The sequence below is a fragment of the Channa argus genome, chromosome 5 (assembly GCF_033026475.1).
Source record: "Channa argus isolate prfri chromosome 5, Channa argus male v1.0, whole genome shotgun sequence".
Taxonomy (NCBI): domain Eukaryota; kingdom Metazoa; phylum Chordata; class Actinopteri; order Anabantiformes; family Channidae; genus Channa; species Channa argus.
The window spans coordinates 5,950,450-5,975,026 of NC_090201.1; the positions used below are offsets into that span (position 1 = coordinate 5,950,450).

A 24,577-nucleotide genomic window follows, 5' to 3' on the forward strand; every position below is an offset into this window, starting at 1 on the left:
TTATCATCCATTTCTTTTTTATTTGCTAGGAATTAGAAACAATGCAAACATTCTTTCCAAAGCACCATTAACATTGTCAATAACCATCTGTCCATATTCATATAGAAAAACAACGAGACCTCCTGCAGGTCTTTCTCTGCACAACTGATCAATGAATCCAATAAGAATAAGAAAGTTTTACCACCTTGTTACACACACAGATACTCTTTCTCTCTCTCTCTCACACACACACCCACATACACACACAATTCTACGAGATTATGAAATATACAACATATCTGATTAAAAAAGCAGGAGGAAGTAAGGAACAGGGCTTTACAGTATTTACATGTGTGAGAATTATCTTCATTAAAAATATACTGAGATCTATGTCTCATTTGTGGTATTCAAATGATTAGTAAGCAAGTTTGTCGCAGATGCCAGAGATCTCTGATAAGCCGATAAAATACCTCTGCTGTGTTTCACTCATCAGTTTTACGAAACGCAAAACACCTCAGACATGTTCGCTGAAAACTAATTTCAAAATATACAAAGAAATAACCAATATGACATTTGTGTACAATGTTGTAGTGGATCAAAACAGGCGGATATGCTCATTATGGCATATAAATTCTCACAATTCTCCAAAGGTTACAACATGACACATGTTATACAAGGATGGACAAGCAGAAAAAGGATTTGGGGATATTATATTGGTTTTATGACTTTTTTTTTTGTATATCTGTCTATATTTGGATATCATGTGCTGCATTTTTCGATGTTTTGTGTCTGTGGTTGCTCATTTTGTGTCTGTATTTAGACGATTTCAATAGTTTTTGTCTATTTTTTGAACTTTTTTGTCTGTTTTGGTTTTTCTTTGTCTCTTTTGGATAATTTTAGGCGTCGCTTTGCATCTTTTTCTGGTTGTTGTTTGGTCTTTTTAAATGAACGACATGAACAGGGACTTCTGGCTCAGGGTTCCCCTGATCTCTCAGGCCCATGGGCCCATGCCTGTGTAGCCCAATGCCCTCATCCATCCATGTATATATGCAACAGGAGGAGTAAATTAAATTGAGACATGATGCCTCATTGGTGAGGCAGACAAACTCACACATACTTTTGATAAAAAAAAGTATCATTACATTATGCTCCTATCTGATACCGCCTTATATAGAATGAGATCACATCACAGTAAAATGTTTCTCAAATTTAAATAGTGATTAAACTTATTTGCCACAAATAAAAATGTGTGTTGAACTAAAGTGGGTTCCCCCTCCACAACATCCCTGTTTCCATGTAGAAAGGTCTGTGTACATTCTTAAACAAAGTGTATTATGTCTTTGGCAGTATTTGGGGCCACATTGGTTCAGATGACACAGTATGGCTCCATGGGTGTCTGTGTCCCCAGGCAGCAGGGGAAACAGGCTCGAAGTCGCATCCGGAGCTCCTTGTTGAACATGAAGCTGATGATGGGGTTCGCTCCCGCCTGGGCGAAGCTCATCCACACCGCCGCGGTCAGGTAGAGCTGCGGCACCGAAACACCCCGCACAAATATTCTCAGGTAGCAGGCGCTTATATAAGGAGCCCACAGAATGAGGAAGGTCAGTGTGATCATGTAGTACATCTTCCCGATCCGTTTCTCCATCTTAAACTCATCCAGCACCAACAGCCTCCTGTTTCCGGGGTGAGAAGCCTGCCTGATGCCGACCAGCGTGGGCGGCGTGGGTCCGCGGCCGAAGCCGGCGATCCAGTTGGCCGCAGCCTGCCCCGTGGCTCCGGGGCCGTGGAAGGTCCAGTTCTGGCTGATAGCTGGGACAAGCTGCGCCGGTTTCATTTTACGGTGATCGTAGACGAAGCACAGCATCTTTATGTAAACCACATGGGTCGTCCCCACGATGACGGCCAGCATCAACATGAAGCCCAGGGTGTCGTTTGCCTTCACGTAGCGGTGCTCGAAGATGCACTGCTCCTCTTCACGGATGAACGTGTAGGTGCCCACGTCGAAAACCGGAGGGAAAGCCATTGCCACGGAGAGGGTCCACACCATGCAGATCACCGACATGCACGTACACAGATTCATCCGCTTGGAGTAAAACCTGTGGTGGGCGATCGCCATGTACCGGGTGACGCTGACACAGAACAGCAGGAAGGCGACGTGGAAACAGAAAAGCACCGACATGAAGGCGACGATCTTGCAGCTGAGCGCGCTGTACGGCCAGGCGGAGCCGCCGCTGATGGACGCCATCACGAAGGGGAAACACACAGCGGAGCGGACCACGTCTGCCAGACACAGGTCCAGGAGGAAATAGTACGGAGCTTTGTGCAGCGAGCTGTCCTTCAGCAGCAGCAGCGACAGCGACGCGTTGCCGAGCAGACTGATGCCCATGATCAGACCCAGGGAGGCCAGTTTGACCGCAGAGGCCGTGGAAGCATAGTTCTGTAAGGACGGGCTGCTCTCCCCAAACTCGCTTGTGTTCGCCATCTGTGCAGCCGAGGTAGTGTGTATTCCCACATCAATTCATCGACGAGCGGTAGTATCCTGCAGGGTTGAATGGAAAACACAATCACGAGCAACCATCGCCGCTTTAACCGAGAAATCAGTCAGGAAAAAAAAGACCCACTCAGAGGCACCACATCCATCCCGAGGTGCGGTGATCCCCACCAAGAACAACCCCAAATCATCTGATCTTTCTCTTTTGGTTCTTGTTCTCCTTCATCTCACAAGAATCCCTGTCTGTTGTTTCATTCCCTGCGGAATAGAGGCCGCCTGATTTAGTTTTATACAGCATCTCGAATGGCATCCCCACAGCTCAAAACACACATCTCAATTTCCACCGATGGCGGAGGTCTCCTCTTCGTAGCGAGGAACAAAAAAAAAAAAAAAAAGAGACTGTGCTGCGCGGAAGCTTGGCGCAATTACGCAACCGCATTAACCACATGAACATTAGTTACATCCAGGCTTTAAAAGAAAAATTGATTGTAAAAGCTGAGTGGAGGTCGGAGACTCGCAGAGATGGGAGCGCCTGTGCGGGTCTATCGTTGGGTCAGCGGCGTCAAGCGTATGCGACGCACGTCCGCTTGCATGCAGTGATCAGGCCTGGGATCAGTCAGGAACCTCATCTGCCGGTGCTTGTCTACAGCAATCTGTGAGAAGTCTGTCTGCAAGCACTGATGAGATGTAAATGTTGTCAGATTGACACGGATCCCACTGTACAATGTTTGATATGGAGGTTAGAGAAATGACTCAATAAAGAATTATTATTATTATTATCATTACTGCTGGAGTATAATAGGAAATCAGACACACCACTATTCAACTTTTCCACAAATATTGGATTGTCAATAAGCAAAGTTCTCTTTCATGAAATCCATTTTGTGAAAGATGAAAAACACAAATATGTTGTATTAAATTGTGGCATGTGCAAACGTTTTGGCATTAAGTCAGTGCCAGTAACCTGACAGATACTGCAGCAATGATATGAGGCACTAAAGGATGACACAATAAAAGTCAACAGTGTGAACTCTGTCTAGATAAAGCTTAATTCAGTATATTTGGTATCAAAGAAGAACTGTCTTATAAATAACCCACAAAGTGACAAGTGGCTTCAAAACGGCTGCAGAGACCTCTGCATTCTGGAAGAAAAAAGTCAAAGCTCTCTATTTCCTCAGCCCAACTGCAATACAACCATTCAAAAAAAAAAAGCATATAAAAAAACATTAATTTGTTAATATGTGAAAGATCACCTAATGACCAAACTTTGCCCGCAGCAGGACTTTGCACCATCACGTGATAAGGCTGCACCTGCTGCTGCTGTTGTTGCTGCAATGATTCTGCAGCACCCTCTGCAGCCAGCTCCATGCAGCGCCATAAGAATGAGAAATCAGGCACACGAGCCCTCAGAGCTGCCTTTTTGATGGATATAGGCACTAACTGGAGAACTAACTATTGTAAAAATGAAACTACAACCGAGCAGAAAACAACAGAAAACAAACAAAAAAAAAGTCTTTGTAGCTTTTTTCCATTCCAAGTCTGGAATTGTTGTCATTCAGAAGATGATCCTCTAAAATCTTGAGGAATAATCAAAGAAGATATCACCAACACAAGCTCCCACTGATCGTTATTGGCAAAGTATATCACTGCACACAGTAATTTGACCATGGTTGTCCCTCTGTGTATCCATACACATCACAAAGGACATTAGAAACATGAATACCACATGATCCAGATTAGTATGCCTCAAACCATTGACCCTGTGTTCTAAAGACAAATGCATAACCCTGAGCCAGTTAGTGCTTTTTAAGGAGATACTGCATGAATATTAAGTGACACTTCGATAAGTAAGACACTTGTGTTGTCATTATGCGAAGGCGTATAAATTTGATAAATTTTGCACGTATACAGCAATTTCTTATTTACTTTATTGTATGTATCTGTGACAAGCTTATGTCAGCTGAATAAACACCACAGCCTGTCCATTTTATTGGTCATGCTCTGACCTTGTGTTTGACGTGTTGTTGTTTACTTACACAGTCTGGTGCAAAGGTCAGTAGCCCTATTTCCATTCTGTTTGTGTTGTGTTTGTAAAAACATAAAAAAATTATCTGATCATAGCTGTCCTCAGGCAAATACAACCAAATATAACCAACAATAGAATCTGTATTTAACAAAAATGAATCAGAAAAGGAAACAAACCCAAAAAAAAGTGGACAGTACTAAGTTGCCCCCCATGATTCAGTAGTTTGTAGATCCACCTTTAGCAGCAATAACATTATCAGTCTCTCATAGAGAAATTCTGGCCCATTTTTCTTTATATTGCTTCGGTTCATGGAGGTTTCTGGGTATTTGCTTGTGCACAGGTCCCACCAAAGCATTTCCATTGAGATGAGGTCTGGACTTTGACAAGGCCATTCCAAAACCTTGATTCTTTTATTTTTCCGCCATTCTAATGTAGATTCACTGGTTCACATCAGTGTCCGGTTATATGACCCAGTTTCAACCAAGCTTTAGCTAGCAGATGGATGGCTTCACATTTGCCTCTAGAAACAGCCTGGCATAGAGAGGAGTTCATGGTCGACTCATTGACTGCAAGGTTCCCAGGTCCTGTGGCTGCAAAACCAGTCCAACTCACCTCCATTGCTGCCTTTAGTTTTTGACAAGCATGACACTGGGCAATAAGGCCAAACAACTCCCCTTTTGTCTTATCTGTCCATGGCACATTTTTTGAGAAGTCTTGTGTGTGTTCAGATACAGTTTTGTGAACCTCAGTTATGCTTTCATGTTCTTTTTAGACAGAAGAAGCTTTCTCCTGGCAAACCTTCCAAACAAGCCATACTTGTTCAGTCTTCTTCTAATTGTGCACTCATGGCCTTCAACATTTAGCATGCTCAGTGAGACCTCTAAGGGTCTGAGATGTAGCCTTGTATTACTTTAAGCATCGCATTATCCTTAGGGTGAACGTCCATTTCTGGGAAGACCGGTAAGTGTCTGGTCTGCTTTCCACTGTTAGTTAATCACACTGTAGAACATTAAACTCCCTTTTCATATTGAAAACCACTTTTCATGACGTGCAGCAACAAATGCTTCTCTCTTTTGTGTTTGGCATTGTGCAGGGAGGACATCCAGCGTAAAAACTGTGCCAAATCAACATGCGGACAATGATCTGCTGTTGCGACCCTGAACTCACGGGATAAGCCAAAAGGACAAAAAAAAAATAAAAAAATAAAAAAAAATAATTGTGCTTCAGATCACAACTGCCATAACCCCTGCTTTTATAGAGGTCTGCAGACCTGCTTTGATCAGTTTATTTAAAGTCAGCCGAACCTGGCTGCAACGTCTCCACTTAACTCAGATGTAATGTTTGTGTTTTATATCCAAAGAAATATATAATTCAATGCGGGGTTTCGAACCTTTGCGCATGACTGCATGGAGTTGTGGGATGTGTGTTGCAAAGTGAGGTCTACATCAGTGCAAACCAAATTTTCTAGACTTGCAGTAATATTGCAAGAACTGCACTAGCACGGTAGTTTAATTGGCTATAATTAACCAAACTTCTATAAGTGCATTGTACTGGCGCGAGAGCTAATGGGACATTTGTGATTCAGAGGAGCTTCTGCTACCAGAAATTTCAGGCAGAGTGAGCTGTCTCCTTGTATTGTGCTCTCTGGGACGGGCCAACTATGACGTTTCTTTCCAGTGACGCAGAGACGTCGGCAGTCGGTAGGCGGAAAGCGGTAGTGTGTGTGTGTGTTTCTGGATCAGGGGAAAAAGCCAAACCGGGTGCTTTTCTTAAGAACACTCGGACAGGGGCCATACAAAGGTTTAGCTGCTGTAATGGCGGTTCCTGCAGGTCAGACAGACGTACAGACGGACAGAGGCGCCCTGAGCACTCAGACCGTGTCCCCCGAAAACAACATTGACATCGACGAGAAAGAGTTGGAAAACATCACAAAGAAACACCGAGAAGACGACACGACAGCGCTGCCTTTGCACTCCCCTTGGACATTTTGGCTGGACAGGTAAACTATTCCGTCTCTTCCACGTAGTGTGCGGACCGACAGCTGCCGTGCAGGAGAAAACATCACTGGAGGCCACAGCTTTTCACAGGCCTTCCAGGGCAAATGTAGCGGGGGGAGTGTTTGCGTTTAACGTGAGGCTCTTTATTTACACCCCCCCTCCCCCCCCCCATTCCCATCCACTCCCCTCCCCCGACTGACACCCCAGGAGAGTTCGGGTTTTCACCGTTGTGTTGTAGCCGAGGTAACTGTATGAGTGGACATGTTTGCATGTATTCAATTCAAGTTTAGCTTTGTTTCCCAGCAGGGGACCCTGACAGGGTCTGGAGCGGGGAAACTGACACGACATTCCGTATTTCCAAAAGTTAGCAAAGATCCCCTCATTGAATTTCTTCAAAATATGGCGTGAGAGAGCGTGTAATGCGATTTATCCGCGTTTTGGACGTCTGCGAAGAAAGCTGAGTCTTGAAGCTTTCCGTGTTTTCTTTTCTTCTGCTTACAGTCATTTATTCTTTCCATGGAGTAAAGGCTTCCAGTGTTTGGATGACATTGTTATTTGATGCATTTTCTAAACCTGTTGCTTCAAAAGGAGTAAGGAGCAATAAATTCGACCCCAGCAACCTTTAAAAGTCAGAAGAATTAAACCTCTGAAGACTGAAACCGTCAAGCAGTTGGTCAACCAGTGAATCAATCTGCACCAGCTTTTGAAAGTTCACAAAAAGTGGAAAAACTATTGTCAACACACAGGAAAATGTAAAAACAACAACCAAAAAAAAGTGCACAAAATCAAAAATGAGCCCTGACTTTGCTTTGTGCTCAGTCCATTCAGCTCTTTGTGTGTGTGCTCGGCGTATCATCTACTGCCTGCTTCAACACTTTCACCTTGTTCTTTCAGGTCATTACCTGGAACAACGGCTGCAGAATGTGAATCCAATCTGAAGAAGATCTACACGGTGCAAACAGTTCAGGTGAGATTTGGTGTCTGCTTGAAGGGCTTCATCATCTTAGGGGCAAAGAGCTCAAATGCATGACTTGGCAGAGACTTACAATCACTTAAAGAGTTTCATTGATGCAAAGGAACAAGCAGTTCACTGACACTTGAAGCCACAGTGAGCAAACTGATGGAAGCTATTTTTCCAGAAAATTAGCATGCAATATACCCTTCACTGACTCCACATAAATTCACTTTTTTCGAGTGAACTTAAAACAATTTCTTAGTTCATTTTGTTTTTTTTTGCTCTTCTTACTGCAAATGTAAATTAAATTGGTGTTGTGGCGAGTGTTACAGTAGCTTTTTGATCTGCATGTCTCCAGCACAATAGTATGTTGCAGTGCATCCTGTAGATTGCTGCCTTTTGATACGATGATCTGATGGTTTGTTTTATATCAAATGCAAAATCCCTTCAGTGTTTCGACTTTGAGCAAAAATTTTAAACCCACCATCACCGAATTCCTTGCCATGCCTGTAACCTGCTCTTTAAAAGACCTGTCAATAAGTGATAAATCTCTATACCTAAAGGCTATAAAGGTAACCAATCAAAGGAATGTGTTGATGCTATTTATGGTGTGTTTACATTGATAATTTCTGTCAGTACAGAAGTGAAACAGTATTGTAGTTTCAGTTTGAATAAGCGGAGACGCACAAAGTACAATTAAGTCAAACTCTTTGTTTGTGCGTGTGCTGAGTACACTGATATTAGCTGTTCTGCCTTGCAGCAGTGTGAGGTTTGCAGTGGTGGATGGTAACTGGCTGCATTTACTCAATTGCTATATTTTATTGCCATAACAGCTTTGGGGCACTTTCACTTTACTAGATTGTTTGCATTTTATGACCCACACACTGTAGTGTGCAGTAAAAAGCAATCTGTAGTTACCGCTTCAGATTGCTAGTGCAATTTACCCTATGGTGTATGTAACAATATCTTATTAAAATAACTAAAATGAGCCCCTAGTTTACCATCTGAAACCATAAAATGACGATGACAATAATAAATTATAATCCAGTGACATAATTACATTAGATGAGTACTGTTTTTGGTTTATTTCGCTGATTATTCTTTTGTACTTTTAACATTTTGAATGTAGGACCTTTACTTTTATTTTTATACCTTGGTATTGCTTCTTACTGTATCTATAAACATCAGCTGTATCTCAGTCTGCCTTCTCTGTACTTGTGTTCTTGACTTGTGGAACATCAGTCAGAGCCCAAATACTGTTCCAGTTTACATCTAACAAAGTACACATCAAATAACGTGAAGTATCCACCCCTTTTATCTAGAAGGACTTGTGTGTACTTGCGATAGCCAGGTATCCCAGAATGCCCTGCACGCCAATGAGAGGTTTTGGCGCAGAGTTTGAGCTAAGCTGAGCTATAGCTGGTGAGAAAGTCATTTTATTATTACACCACTTTATTACATTTTGATATTTTTCCATGTGAGAAAGTAGCGCTTCGGGTTCATAATAAGTAGTCTGGTTATCCAAATTAGGTCGGTTTGTAAATTGGATCTGACGTTTTCGGCACCAAGAGAACCATTCTGCCAGACAAAACAGTGGTCATGCTGCCCAGCTTCTTAGAAGACCTGAACAGCTAGATAACATCCCCCATCATCCTGGGGGAGAATTGCCTTATCTCAGTAAGCTGTGTGGTAGTTTCACAGTTACTGTTGTACATGCAACTAATCCAGCCCAGATTACGTCACACACACATAGATTCCAAAAAGTTGGACCAGCAACAGCTGCTATTTGCTCATGAATGAGATCTGACTCCACAGATTCAGAAAGTTCCCAGCTACACTACAGGGGAAAGTTCCACATAGTCCCAATTTGCAGTTCAACAGAGAGTGAGTTAACAGGTTGGAACTCACCTTCTCAATCAAAGTTTAAAGGGCAGCTTCACCGATTTTCAACTTGCTCCCCATGGCTTTAGTTTATGGTGTAAACTTCTCTCTGACTTCCCTATTTTAAAATATTTCTCTTCTTGTGGATGAAAAATCATCCATAGGAGTTTTACATCATTAGGAGTTCAGATAATATAATCTGGGAAGCTCTGGAAAAGCAGATTGACTACGATCACAACCTCCACTAACTTCCCTATTTCCACAAATATTTCTCTGCTTCTAAAAGGTTTATTGGTATTTATGTACATGTACCACCCAAAACTAGAACCAAAAGAAGCAAGTTCAAAATCGGTGAAGGTGTCCTTTAAATAATATTACAATATTTTTTAGGCTATACATTGATACAAATCTCAGTGCAATCTCAATTATAAAATAGCCTTTAAAGCACCTAATAAATGTTGGATTTCACTTTTTGATGTACAATCTCACCAGCATGATGATCTTAGTAACCCCTGCAACATGAGTTGAAATTGAAACATTTTCATTTGTACTCATTAATGGTTTATGAAGCAATGATTATTACAGGCGTATGTGTATATTGTATAAACATATAATATAGTGTTTCCTACAGCAAAACTGCCTTGTTGAATATATGGCCAGGGACCACCTGCAATGCCTTCAGAGACCACCAGAGAAGTTGGAAACACTAGTTGAAAACCTTTGCTGTAGCGGCATAACTTTATTTCTGTCTCCTCCTGCCTTCATTCACTCTCTAAAATAAAAAAAATAAAAAATTTCCCTGACACTTTTTGTATCAGTTTTCAAAACTCAAGTGCATCAATCTGCACAGTGTGGATACAGGTTGGGAGCTGTGGTGTTGGTTTGTGGAGTGTGAAGCCAACATAAACCATAAAGCAACAGCAGTGTGAAAAACTGAACAGTGCTATGTAAAATGGCTCGGTGTAGAAAGTCTGTTATGGACACTGTATTTTTCTTAGTGAATATTGATGAACCATGTGAAATTTCATTAGTTTAATAAATATAAGGGAACACTGTCAGATGCTTTTCCCTTTATCTGTGTGCCTCCACACACTCTAATGTGAAACTCGAAAGCAAGTCCCAGGCCGGCAGCTTAGAAAATGATTAGGTTACAATTTTGTATTCGATGTTCATGATATAGTCATTTAATACTTCTCACACAGAACAAGTCGCATTACATTGAGTATATTCATGATGTCACACCCCCCTGGGTTTCAGTGTCCCAATTACATATCACATAATGTTTTACAATTTCGAAACCACTAAATCTAAGGCGATCCACTTTATATTGTTGTGTGGCTACTACTGATTAGACTTACATTATCAAATTGATCAAAGTCTCATTCACCGATGCCAATATAGGCCTTCAGAGTCCAGGCAATTGCAACGGCATGTGTCTGTTTTTTCCGTTTGCAGATGTTCTGGAGTGTATACAACAACATCCCTCCAGTCTCAGCTCTGCCTTTGAGATGTAGCTACCACTTAATGCGTGGAGAACGGCGGCCACTGTGGTGAGTCTATTTTTTTTATTCCTCATCATGCACTGGAACAAACTATGACTCCATCACACACAGTAATTGCTGATACATACCGTGTTGCACTTTTCCCTTTCTATCGATCACACCATTAGTCAATGGCTATAATATACTGTTTTATTTGAAATGTTCCATGTTAAATAACATGTTTTGCATTTTGATACTGTATTCCTGCACAATCCAACATTTTATTTCCACCTAAGTATATATAATGGTGATAGTGTGTATGTTTAGATTGGTGAGCTTTTAATGGCTTTGTCATTATTTTCATATAGGGAAGAAGAGAGCAATGCAAAAGGAGGAGTATGGAAGATGAAAATTCCAAAAGAAAGCACTGTGGGTGTTTAGCTACCTTTGACATAATAATGCCGTGTATAAAAGTTGGAATTATTAATCAACTTTTCCTTTTCTTGTCTCAGTCTGCAGTTTGGAAAGAATTGTTACTTGCTACTATTGGGGAGCAGTTTGCAGATTACTGTTCCTCAGGTAAACTACGTTTCATACATGATATTTTTATAATAGAACATATATCCTTTTCCCCAGCAATTTTATTTATTGATCCATATTTGTTTACTCTCTGTTGTATCTCATGTGTGTGTTTTGTCTCACTCCTTTTTGTTTTCCTCAGATGATGAGGTTGTTGGTGTAAGTGTTAGCGTTCGTGATCGGGAAGATGTTGTACAAGTCTGGAACAGAGATGCAACTCTTGCTAACGAAGCAAATATCTTGGGAAAAATCTACGAGCTGCTCCCACACATAACTTTTAAAGCCGTTTTTTATAAGTGTAAGTATGCACTTTTTAAAATTCCACTTGCGTGGATACCTTTTGATTAAAACATTTTAAATGATGAAAGTGGCCATTTTATTGCAACTTAACAGTTATGGATGTGTGGATGTCCGATGACAACTGGGAAGCTGATTGAAACATGCCACCCATCCATTCCTAGGAAAGTTGCTCATTGCCCAATAAACAGACGAAAGCCCTCATTCATATGGATTCCAGCATTAAAGATTTCCCTGCCGATTCTCACACTTCTGCATGTTCTAGCCCAACCCACACATGGATAGGGATTTATTGCAGTTCTACAGCTCCCCTTGCCTTTTCAATATCTGTTTTGGTGAATTTGGTGGCTTTGTGATGGTCAAAAACATTTATTTATTTTGTAGCCATTTTGGGGGGGAGGGGGTCAACACATAAGTGCAAAAAGTACAACAAAATTGCTTCTGACCTACTGACAGGCTTCTGCAAGCTGGCCATTTGGAACAGGGTGGACTTTAGCTGAGGGGCCTTTAAAGAGAGAGGAGCTAAAACAAACCGTTTCATATAGAAGAGTTAGAAGAGGTAGTGCACATTCGCTGTTTTATAGGAAAAACTAGCAGTTTTTGTGGACTTCAAGTCATCCAAAACCATTTAAGTAAAGCCCCCAAAACACGAAATCATGCATAATATGGCCTCTTTACAGCCGTGTGTGTGTGTATGTGTGTGTGCTGTTGGTGTGTACTTATACCGCAAATCACTTTGACTTTTTCAGCTCACATGGAACATCATGCCTTTGAGGGAGGACGATCAAGACATTAGACTGCAATGCACTTTTTTTGTTTGTTTGTACTGGAACTCTACCGGCCTTGACATAAAGGCTCTGTCCACAACATATTTGAGGATATTAGTTTGCATTCAAAAAGGAAATGTTATCAATATATTTTTATATGACTGATGCCTTGTTTCATTTTGATGTGGGTCTTACAGCTCTGAACGCTTCAGAGAATGTATATCAAGATTAAATGTCCCTCATGAGTTCAAGTTAGTTTGACTTCCTCTTATACAGAAGAGCACTGTCGTGGTCCTGTCCTCTGCACAGCATATGGACCTCACAATTTATTAATAGTATAGAGGTAGCAGCTACATAACCTATTATGTTTTAACTGTTGGATATGTCAGATATCTCATTCACATAATGTTTTAAATGTGTCAGTTTCTTCAGTGCCAAAGCACTTTTCTGCCATTTTTTGTAAAGTTTGTATCCTAGTGATGAATGTGGTGTTATTCAGCTGGAGGTTCCCACTTCGGAGGAGGAATTGAATGTCCCATTTGCTTTCGTGAGCTGTATATCAAACTTACAATCAGGGTAACACTTGGATATATTGCACATGGCTATCGCTGTGACCCTTACTTTTAAAGCCAATATAGGGACTCGGAAAATGTTGTCACACAGGCATGACCCTAAGAAACTTTGGATTTGGGTTGAGGTGTTCTTTTACAGCTTTATCTGAATGTTCCTAGGCTCAACGCGTTTGACATTTCTTTCAAAAACGTGTGTTAAAAGTTGACCCCTCTGCTCTCGTAAATGGGGTCATGGATTGTTTGTGGTTTTTGTGCTCAGCTAGTGGTGCTCCTTAATACATGTCTGTACTTGTTTCCCCTACCAATAAATCAAGTTTGCTTACTGGACTGAGTCCTTGTAAAGTTAACACACCACAGCATTGTTTAGTTTAAAAGGAAAACAACAGCTTTTGCATCAAGCCAGTCTTATTTAGAATTATAGGGCAGATACAATGTGTCACTTTCTGTTAGTAAGATAAGATAAAGGGACATTTGATGAGTTTCAACAGTCACTTAGTCATTGTAAACAGCTTCTCTAATGAAAAGTACACTTTTAAACCTTATGTGCTCGTGTACAGCATGAGAAATATAGCCATCTTCTAATATAGAGGCAGTAGAAAAACACTTTCTGTATGAGTCCTTTACAAATCTTAACATTCACTAACACTTAAGCCCTTAACTGCTGAATTTCATTACATTGTTATGTTGCAGTGCTTCTGTTATTATTGTATGTCACACCACTTTTATTGTTCAACTTTGGACTGGTTGATATGTTTAATTATGATGGGACAAAACCTGACTTTTGCAGTGATATGTACAAAGTAAATAAAATGGAAATGAGAACAAGTAGAATTGTGGTGTTACCTTTCAGTGTTTTAATCCCTAAGGTGTTGGATTCTTTCAATTTCTGTGCCAATTATTTCGGCAACATGTTACACTTTTAGGGCCGTCACTCCGGGCCTGATGGGAAACACATTTCAAAGCTTATTTAAAGGCTTATTTATGAGTGTTGAAGACCTCACGAGATTAGTTATTTTAATTTCTTAACTTAATTTATTAACTTAATGTGCCTTTATATCCTCTGGTGATAGAAAATACATGGAGAAAGTCAACAGAGAAGACTTGACCATTTGGCAAACTTGATTGTATCCACAGTCAAACATAAAAAGAATTCACCTGCCAGGAGCTTGTGCAGCTCAGAATCATTGCTTTAATGATCAGAGCTTAGGAGAAAAGGAGACACTGCTGCAGCAACTACAAAGGGAGAAAAGCATCTTGATCAGTGGGGCGATGCTCCCATTCTCCTTAGATTTGAACGGTCGCACTCGTGCTTACAGAGAGCTGGTGCTGGATTTCATATAACAAGACCTCAATTATACTTTGAAATCTAGATTTTAATAATGCTACCTGTCGTACTTTTGGATACAGTCATATAAACAGGCTAACTGTTTCTTTACACTACGCTTCTCACATATGAGGAAAAACATGCTGGTCAAAGATGGCGCCTGGCCTCAAGGTCATTTGTTATTTGCCATTATTTTACTTATTCAGTGGCAACTGGACGTCCTTGTAGTTCCTTCAGTTGCCACTGAATAAGTAAAATAATAACAGCACCTTTGGGTGAAAAATTATTGTTTAGTATCTTTGTAGTCATTTTGGAGTTGTCATTTTCTGTATCTTGAGTAGTTTTAATTTACTTTATACTGATTATTTGGGTCTATTTGTAATAGTTTTGTGTTTGTCATCCTCTTTAACATCATTTTATATCTCCTTAATTTATCCAGGATTTTCTTGAAGTCAACTGCTTTTTTTTTTCAGGGGTCGCCACAGCGGAACATGTTCCGCACGTTGATTTGGCAAAAGTTTTTATGCCGGATGCCCTTCCTGCCACAACCCCTTTCATTTTACACAGCTCCGGGACCGGCACCAAGGTTGCCCTTGGTGGCTGGGTGGGGCCACACCTGGTAGAGTGGACTTTGAGCTTGCAGCCTTCTGCATCCCAACCCAATGCTCTACCTCTAGTAGAAATTATGTCTTTTTGTGATTTATGTTTGGAAAAAAAAAAAGCCTCTATTTACCATTGCAACTGCAGTGTTTCAGGTATCATGTTGTCTAACTTCTTCTTTTGAACCGAATTAACAGTTCTTTATTGTTGATTAGCCACAAGTCCTCTTTATTTCATTACATGTTGAATGCCACAGCCTCCGGTAGCAAGGGAAAATCACTGCATGAAAGCCATCCATCCCCCCCTTTGGAAATGAAGTGGAGATCCTATTCATTTGCTTAATTACCTAATTAACAGAAAGCTAATTACTTTGTTGTGTGTGTGCTTGTGTGTGTGGAGCTGCTGTTACGTAACTGATAGTGATCCTCAATTAATTTGTAACTACACTCCATCAAGTCAGAAGCTTAATCCACCTAACACATAGTGTGACATCAACAAAGCGCTGATAAACGCAGACTGTTCATTGATTTCATTGATCCAGTATTGACGTGGCTTCGATTATGTGTTAGATTGCCTTCATAAAACTGTACATACATTTAAGTTTTTTTACATTAACTACACCAGACAATCATGTTTGCAACTTATGAAACAAATTGTAATAATCCTATAAAACTCTTTGATAGGATTACTATATGATTGGCTCAATATGCAAATCATAGCAAATGTGCAAATCCTGTTAGGAATATAATGGAAATAATTGTTACACTGCAATAAATGCCATCATAACTTTACCACTGAGTCAAACAGAGACAGGGGATATCTTTGTGATGCTCTAGCTTTATGAGTCCCGAGGTCCCTAAACACAACACAGTGATTGTTATCCATACTGAGGCGCGTCTGTGTGTCTTTAATATGGCTGAGCTGAAGCAGTTCTGTAAGGAAGAATGGTCCAAAATTCCCACCATCATTGTGTATGTGTAATAAGTGTGTTCAATGAAGACATGAAATTTCACAACTGGGTCTTATCAGCTTAGAAGTCTTTGACTTTGGTTAAGATCAGGTCACGTTTCATGACCGATTTATGCATAAAAACCAGGACATTGCAAACAGTACCAGAACGTTTTTTTGTGACTATATATCTAAATCTCTTTTTCTATATATCTATCGCTCTATCTTTCTTTTTCAGAGAGAGCGAGATATTTAGCAGAACATAGCCTCTCAGTAGAAATATACTTTGAATGCTTTAGACATAATCATTAGTGGTAGATTAATTCATGTTTACAGTGTAACTAGTTGTTTCATTCTAGCTGTGATGACAGTAATGCTAAAAGTGAAGATATGTCTGAAACCTGTTGGTATATAGAATATATTTCTGTGCCACGTGACCAGTGAGTCAGTAATTAACATGTTAAATGCACAGGTGATAATTTATACTTCTGACGATTGTAATAATTTGTGTGTTGTGCCAGTCATTGTGCAGTTACGTTCATTTTTTTCAGGCCTTTAAAAAAAATAAAGTCATAAATACAACGTAAAAAAACAACAACAAATCAGCTGAAATGTGTTTATGGGCGATTATTACTGCTATTTAAATGATGAGTTTCCAAGCATTATCGTTTACTTAGAAGTTTAATGCGTGATACATAACACATTGTTTAAAAAACACCTATGCACCGAAGGGTTGGGTATATATATATATTACAGGAAACCCAAATTATTAAGAGACAGAAGATTGAGAATAAGCGCAGAATCACAACAAACTGATTGAACCCATTTGTGCTGTTACTTATCATGGCCAGAGGGTGACGCTCTCTACTAACAAACAGTCTTTCTTAAGAGAGTTCATCAGCAGCATTCCTCTAAATTGCAGCTATGATAAATGTAAAGTAGTTTATACAGCCAAATGAGCTGTGCTCGTCAGACCTTGGTCAAGGACAAGAAAACGACTTAAAATATTTTATCTTGGGGTTAAATTAATGTTGCTTTACAATGGGTGTTAACTGGACAGTTGAACTGGCCCTGGATAATTAGTGTCTTCAGGGACCAGTAATAGATCTTTTAATTACTTTCATAATGTTTTTACAATTTCAGTGACAGTGGTTATGTTGAGGGAGAACTGTGCAGGAATCAGCAAAACATTTCATCTACAAAAAAAAAAAAAATTGCCAAGCACACATTTTCAGTAACTGTTGAATTTTATACTGTATAATGTCCCCTTCCAAATATTTTGAAGACTTGGGCCACATGTGAGAGAACATAACCACACCGAACTGAAAGAACTTACTCCCTTGCTCTCTGTCACTTTCAGAAGCAGACACCTCGTCCTTTAATAGTTCAAACTTGTCATAGCTGTGATTATAACATCTTTGATGATTGTGTCAAAAGCATTTCATCTTTTAGCAGCAAGGCTTTGGAAGAGTCATGATGAACTAAAGATCAAAAAGAGAGAGAGAGAGAGAGAGAGAGGGGGAGAGAGAAAAGGAGTGAAGTATATTCTGAAATAATGTAAGTTAATTCTGCCTTAGTTGTAATTAGTCAGCTCCGATATTTTCGCTTTTCTGACAGCCCCCTCTCTCCTGTCACACTTTCAGCTAATACTAATGCATAGCCTTACATTTCCCCATAGAAAGGACCTACTAAGTACTACTGTACTTGTGACTATGATGTTTCTATGAAGGATCTGCAGGGCAATGAAGGTTGTTTACAGCAGGTGGATATGGAGTGGCGTCACACACATGGAATCAAAACAACAACATCCAAATCCGCGATTCTTCCTTTTTTTTTTTTTTTTCTCTCCCTCCTTCTTTTCTTCGCCGTGTTAAAATCTAATAACAACATTAAGAAAGGAGCTCGTGCCTTTCCCTGCGACACACTGGGAGCCATTGAGTGCCAAACTCCACATTTTGATTTATGTTGTTTTTGTTTTTTTTGTTTTTGTTTTTGTCTTCGACGCCTTTGGTAAGATTATCTCTCTCTCCTTGTAGTTAAGTTAGTTAGTTAGTCCCCCCCCCCTCCTCCTTCACCCCCACCACCCACCCACCTCCACCACCTCGCAACCACCATCAAGACGGGCGGAGTAATTGTTGGTGTTTACGGTTTGATTTGTTTTCGCACGCGTTCTCGGTACACAAGCTCGCGTGCACAGGCTCGTTATCTCCTACTAGCAAATCGGTACCTTCCGCGTGCGCCTCTTAGCTGCTGTAAAGCGTTTTCCATCCTGGTAAGTTTCACTATTATCATAATGTTAACGTTAGCTTTGTTGTAGCGTATTTAGATACCTGCTGCTGCCGCCGCCGCCGCTGCACTCAAACGCACAGACACCGTGTTTGTCTTCGATTTTTTTTTTTTTTTGCTGCTGTTCTCTCTGATAGTTTCAAACAAACAGATAAACACCTGTATTTATAATCGCGTTGGCCGACTGCTAGCGATTTTAAGGTGGCCAGCGGTTGTTACGAAGGTGTGTAGTGTTAACCGATCTTTAGAGCCGCTACTCTTTTTTTTTTTTTTTTTGGTGTTTGGTTGGAAAGTTGGATTTCTAACTTTAGTTGAGGCTACTCTCGAGAGCCCGGTGGGGAAATGCACCTTCGGGAGGAAAAGCATTTTCACCGTTAATGCTAGTTGGTTGTAACGTGCTGGTTAGCGGTAGCCGTTAACAGGTCGTAATTGCAGCGTTAGCTACCTGTTAAGGGAAGCAGGCGATAAAAGTTTTTCACTCCACACCGTGACAGGGAAGTTTGAGTGCCGTGATTTCTTTGGAGTAAGACCATGGACGAAGCTTCCCCCCCCCCTCCCCACGTGTTAGCAGTCCTCAAGTCCCTGAAAGACTGGAGGAAGGCATTACAGCTTCCCCTAAACTGAAGTTACTGTAATGTTAAGTGTAATGCCGCTTTAGCAACCATGGCTACTTTTATCCAGCTGTCCATCACTCGCGTTTAGAACGGCTGTAGTTTTAGCGTGTTCCGTCTGCTCAGCGAAGAGGCTGACGCGTTCCGTATCCAGGCGAGATTCGCCTCATATTCCGTTTTTTATGAACCCACATGGCTCGGTGAATTGATTTAATTAAAGCCGTGACAACTTTAAAGTGACCCTTTAGCATTTTAATCATTGTTTTATTCCGCCGTACTGTTGTTGGGCTCCAAGTTTGAACCGAGTGGTTTTATCGAGCGGGTTATGTTTTTGCCTTTTCAGAAGTAAAACAGACTAAAGATGCTGAGCAGTTTATTATCTCTGGTGGAAAACAGACTTTAAATTGTGGTAAATAATTAATTATCAATTGCCTATTGTTGCTGTAGGGTTGGTATGTGGATCAAATAGTAAAATAATAAAATGAACTTTATCTTATTGTAATACACCGTCCGGATGACGTAACTCTGTCGAAATTAATTTAAGACGAACACATGAGGTTGTATTTAAAATGTTTTTTTTTTTTAAAGCCATTTGGAGTTTGAATTTACATTTTATGACGGGTGTACTACAGACACAAGTGTGATTTATACATTTTGATGTGCAACACTTCAATGTGAACACATAATATGTACATTTCTCATATGCCTAATTATTGCTGAATAATTTTCAGCACAAAATTAGAATTGCACAAAAATGATAATTTTATAAAATGCAATACACAACAAGTATGTCTGCAGAGACTGAACTGCATACATATGAATGGAATATCACTCTATTCTAATATTGTATACTGTATGTCTGTCACTTGCAACTATAAGACTAAAACCATCTAAAATTTTACAGAAGGGAAACTGCAGCTTTAACAAGTATTGCTGGCGGTGCACCCTCCTTCTTGGTCTTGGATTAGTCATTGTCTGAGGGAAAAAAAAAACACTTTTTTTGTAGGAGAAGTAAAGTAAACAGCCTCCAACAAGCGAACCTTGACAACCCAGATTAAGGAAAACATTGGAGATCAAACAGTGCTGCTGCTGGGCTGTTGTCATGAGCTGCCTGAGAGAGAGCTGCAGACTATTTGAACAGGCACTGGGGTTTGTGTGCTCACTTATGCAGAAATGGACCTTCGCAACCCAGGTTTTAAAACACAGGATGAACTTTCTTTGCAACTTTTCCAGGTCTGCTGTTTGACAAAGCTATTACATACAGACATTTAGCCTTCTGCAGATTCTGAAGTGAACAACGCAACACTGTCCCCTGTGTCTGCTTGTAGACACAAGAATGACTGCACTTCATCTGCCCCATACAACTACTGAATAAATTGAGTTGGCAGGGGGAAAGTAAAAAAAAAAAAAAAAAAGGGCTTGAAATTTGAGGAAGAGCAGCTGTATGCATTGCAATGATGCAAGATCCTTAACACACCAATCTATGATTTTGTATTATTTGGAAACCCCTTGTTTCTAGTTCGGCCTCTTCAAGCTCGGGCTAAGGCTCTTCTTTGTAGAGAGTCGAGGTTCAATTGCTAAGAAAGTAATCAGTCACTCATGCATTCAGCGTGAGGACTCCCATCTCTGAGTGGAGCGGCCCTCTCTTTCATCTGACAGCTCAGTATTTGTGAACACACATAGAAATACCCTGTGCTGGGTACGGAGGAGCTGTAAACTGACTGTGCACCCTTGCTTGCAGCTGAATGATAAGGAGAATTATTTTTAGGCCAGTGTGGGAATAAGGTTGAGCATTTGCTGCATTGTTTCTTTTAGATTTATTTGCCAGCTTCACCCTTCATTTGATTTCAGATACAAGACGCACTCAGAGCAGTTGCTTGAACCATTTTTGCACAAAGCAAGACAAGTGACACATGAATAGAAGGGAAATTTCTAGTAAATGAATTTGTCATGTGATTTTTGCGTGTTTGATTCATGCAACACAAAGGGAAACAGTACCACCAAAAAGAATATGAGTGCAGCATGCTCATTAGTGCTCTATTACATGAATGGATAGGGTAACAAAGGAAAGCCGAACAATTTTTCCAGGCTAAAGGTTAGTGTGTCCTGGCCCCTGTGGGGTGCCCATGCGGATGGTTCTCCATACCAGGCTAGGCGATTGGTCAGAGAGTGGGCAGCTGCAGGTGAGCTCTGGGCAGCTCCTCGGTCTCTATGGAGATAGAAAAATGCTCAGGACGGTCATTAAGCCATGCAGCCATTAATTACTGTCTTCTTCTGTCATCTGTCCTTAATAAAGTGAGGGATCCTGACAAAAATGTTATTCATCCACCGGGGAAGAGATGGAGCATCCAATTACAATCAGTTAACTTGAGTTACAACTCAAAAATATAATTTTACTACTCATTTCAAAAATTTACTACAATGGTTTTCACTGATCATTGTTGGAAAATATCAGAGTATTGTATGTTTGTTGTTCTTAAGATTTCTGTTGGTGTATTAAAAGTATTGCTGTGCCGGTTTTAGTTCAAAATAGTGTTGGTAACGTGAAAGATAAATAATCAACCACTTTATACATGCAATTAGTTTCATATTAAGCTAGATATACTGCATAACATTTTGCAACAACCTCTGAAATACTTAGGTAGCAAATTATATTAGGTTAGCAAAAGGCAAATGGTACCCTTAAAAAGTGCTTTTAGCCGTATGGCTTTTAGCATAGATTATATACACAAATTAAGAGTAATGTCACCCTATTTTATTCTACGAGAAATGTGTTTTTGTAAATAATCATCTGATACTTGAGAACCCAGCAGAAAAAAGCACATTTTACTGAGTGTGTTGCTGATGGACACTCGATCTAGATAAAAAAGACTTGCAACCAACCACCTAAGTTCACATTAAACTGTGCTGTGGTTTCTGTCAAGGTTTGACACCTTTATTAGGGTAGTAATGGAAAATATAGTTAACCTCTACATCATGGACACAAACAAAATAATTATCTTTTACTTTCACACAAACGTGTTTACTCATTTTTAAGCAAACAAAGTGAATTTTTCAGCGATTTAGAAGAGTGATAGATAATTAAGAGGATTATTGTGTGTTCCCTGTTCTCCTTTTGACTGAATGCAGTAGCCTCTTGGTGTGCAATAGCCTAAAATCAGAGTTTCTTTAATAGCAGAACGCTGGCATGTTATGGGAGCTATGCAGGTAAGCTACAAACATTTTTGTCCAGACACGAGGGGCTCAACCATATGCTTCAAGCTGTGCTCAGCTGCCAGGCGAAACGTCAGCACCTGTTTCTATCAGCTGTCCGGTCTGTATATCAGTCTGTGGCTGTTTATAGATGCAGCCTCATTGGCCTGATACGTGACACAACTCTCATTTTTAGGGAGTTTTCTCTCATGTTCATAGCAAACTATGTTCCCTGAGAATATGTAGGTATTACCTGTGATTCTCACATGTTGCTTTGTTTTGTCTTCCCAGAGAAAGATGGAAAGGAAGTGAAGTTGGCCACTTTGGGAGCAAACTGAGGCCACTAGTGAAAGTTGATTACCACAGAACTGTAAGTGATTCTTCTCCTTGTTCGAAATACCACAGTATTTTAATAGTTTATGTTCAAATGTTAACGTATAATTTGCATCGCTGATCTAAGAAGACTTGCTTTTTCATGTCAGCCGAAGCTTTACACAGCGTTATGTTATGTACAGCCTGGTAATGTTTTCTCATCATCATTGTGGTTTCAAAAAGTTTCTTTACTACTGGCATTTGCAAAAAGGGAAACATATAATGTGGTTACTGATCATCAGTATGACAATGACACTAAGGAAACTAACATTTACTAATACGAAAATATCACAGAATATTTGCACAGAAAACTTGTCAACCGCACTAGGCAATGTGATGTAAAGTAAGGTTGCAGGAGCAGATCTTAAAGGGCCTCAACCAGTGACTTCTTGGCTGTGTTTTCACTTGGCAGACCCGGGCTAATAAGAAACATAACATGGCAGGGCCCGCTCTTCCATCATCATTGCTGGGTGGAAAGTTGTGTGCTTTGATCATGTCTTTTGGGCGCATCACTCCAGCTTAGCCTGCTGCTCGCTATGTGATAAGCCATCAGAGTACTCAGATCTGAGCCGGCAGCTCTGTGGGCTTGAGGAGAGACAGGAGAGAGTAATGGAGATGAGGAGACAGCAGCAATGCAAATTTTGTTGACAGACTGTTACTGCAGCTGTTCTCTTTGCCTTTGAATTCAACAATGTTACTGTCCCTCTTCTGTCGTCTGTGAATAAAAGGCCACGTTTCATTTTTAAGTCCTTTCTTGGGAGAACCGTACTGTTCCCATGCGGCCTGTATTGGCCTGTTGGTAATTAAAACACCTTTAATTAGAAGTGCATATTAATGGTCTCAAAATACACATGAATCAATTATTTTTCAAACTGTTACTTTCAGATGTAGACTTAACTGTGGATACACGTTTACTTTGAAGTTGAATGCTCCGTTTGCTCACTGGATTCCTCTGTCTGTACATGAAACATAATTTTGAAGCTCCCATTATGAAAGGGTGCTCCTAATTGACGGGTTGTTGCTTGTTTATTTGATATATATTTACCAGCTGGGTGGTAATTGGGAAGCAGTAATTACCCAAGATGCAGTGCAGCGCTTCAGCAGAGGTGCTACTGCATTGATGAGTGTGGAGCACAAATGAAAGTATGCAGGTTGCTATTATCATTGTAGCCGGCTGTTAAAACACTTGACAGTGGAGAGCAGCGATGGCTAATTGGGCCTGTGTCTCTTAAGCAGTGTCATTGTTTACTGTGACGATGTACAGCGTGAGATCAAACGGGATACTTTTATCTATCTGCTGTTTGGGTACAGTTGTTCCAAATATACCTGAGCAGTTAATAGCAACAATAAAAGGCCGATAGATGTGAGGACCTCATGGATTTGGAGTCCCTCCTGATGATGTAGTTTCTTCACTGATAATGGCCTTGTTAACTGAGATTCATTACCTCTTCAGTCAGAGTCTCCTGGATATTGAGGGAGAGTGTTCTCAAACTACTGGGTTTGCCACGGTGAAGTCATACTGATGTGGTTTTGTGAGCTATTCATGGAAGGCGATGACGGTATCTTCCCTGACTCCTGATGATTCAGTTGACCTGAGACTGGGGTAGTGGGGGTGGTATTTGACTTTGTTTGCTACTCAATTCCACTTTCACACCAGCTCTCGCTTTCTCTCTCTCTTTTTCTCACAGACACTTTCTCTCATTCTCCAATACACTCCCCTCAAACACACAGAGATGTGCACCTTGTTTGTGTGCAGACTGCTGTTGTTTGATAGCCTGCTATCCCAGTAGATCTTCAGACATTGTTGTTGTTTGCCTGTATTGGTTGGAGTGTGTGACTTGCATTTGCCTGGACTCCTTGGAGGGAGTTTGTTTTTGTTCTCAGTGTTGTAAACAGGGTGGGGCTCCATTCCCAAACCACTCAGTTGGAGATGGTTATTTTTGCAGGAGTTACTTTTTTGTTTATCATTTCAGTCAATAGATTAGCCCAGGATGGAATTATGTGTTTAGGCAGATAGTGTGGCCAACCAATCTCTGCATGTGCTGACTAGATAAACACTTTGTCATCATTTTTGGCGATTAGGAAGCACTCTGATTTGGCTTTGTTGATATTTTTAAGCCATTCACTGGTATTAATTATCACATTAACATTGTAGTTTTAAATAAGTAAAAGTTTGTAGTTAAACACTTAAAGTCCTAATCTCATAAATTATATTTAAT

The 24,577-nt window shown here is 40.4% G+C and overlaps 3 protein-coding genes across 9 annotated transcripts in view; 2 read left to right on the plus strand and 1 right to left on the minus strand.

The window, feature by feature from the left end:
* On the minus strand, positions 1-3,190 carry gpr27 (G protein-coupled receptor 27). Its single transcript, XM_067505793.1, has one exon. It carries the CDS (start codon positions 2,459-2,461, stop codon positions 1,346-1,348), a length of 1,116 nt encoding a protein of 371 aa, XP_067361894.1. The 5' UTR covers positions 2,462-3,190; the 3' UTR covers positions 1-1,345.
* Positions 3,191-6,175: 2,985 nt separating this feature from the next.
* Positions 6,176-13,856, plus strand: LOC137127912 (eukaryotic translation initiation factor 4E type 3). Of its 2 annotated transcripts, none has more exons than XM_067505472.1 (7): positions 6,176-6,495; positions 7,388-7,460; positions 10,785-10,879; positions 11,179-11,239; positions 11,323-11,389; positions 11,532-11,687; positions 12,436-13,856. In XM_067505472.1, the coding sequence occupies exons 1-7, from the start codon at positions 6,311-6,313 to the stop codon at positions 12,480-12,482; spliced, it is 684 nt and encodes a 227-aa protein (XP_067361573.1). In that variant the 5' UTR covers positions 6,176-6,310; the 3' UTR covers positions 12,483-13,856. The 2 variants fall into 2 exon arrangements, with proteins under 2 accessions (XP_067361573.1, XP_067361574.1); XM_067505473.1 differs by lacking the exon at positions 6,176-6,495 and adding an exon at positions 8,771-8,870.
* A 4,145-nt stretch (positions 13,857-18,001) lies between these two features.
* Positions 18,002-24,577, plus strand: part of foxp1b (forkhead box P1b) — a 150,147-nt gene continuing 143,571 nt past the window's right edge. For 5 of the 6 annotated variants that reach the window (XM_067504136.1, XM_067504141.1, XM_067504142.1 and 2 more), the window contains exons 1-2: positions 18,005-18,169; positions 22,278-22,356. The gene's annotated coding sequence lies outside the window, so the exon portion shown is untranslated. Of the gene's footprint in view, positions 18,170-22,277; positions 22,357-24,577 lie in introns of all 6 variants that reach the window. The other variant, XR_010914407.1, reaches the window with a different exon arrangement.

Bases quoted from the DNA above. Each gene is read 5' to 3' on its own strand.
- gpr27 (XM_067505793.1), bottom strand. From the start codon at position 2,461: ATGGCGAACACAAGCGAGTTTGGGGAGAGCAGCCCGTCCTTACAGAAC.
- LOC137127912 (XM_067505472.1), top strand. From the start codon at position 6,311: ATGGCGGTTCCTGCAGGTCAGACAGACGTACAGACGGACAGAGGCGCC. The intron at 6,496-7,387 runs GTAAACTATTCC...TTGTTCTTTCAG, and splicing joins TGGACATTTTGGCTGGACAG to GTCATTACCTGGAACAACGG. The intron at 11,240-11,322 runs GTGGGTGTTTAG...TTCTTGTCTCAG, and splicing joins AAATTCCAAAAGAAAGCACT to TCTGCAGTTTGGAAAGAATT.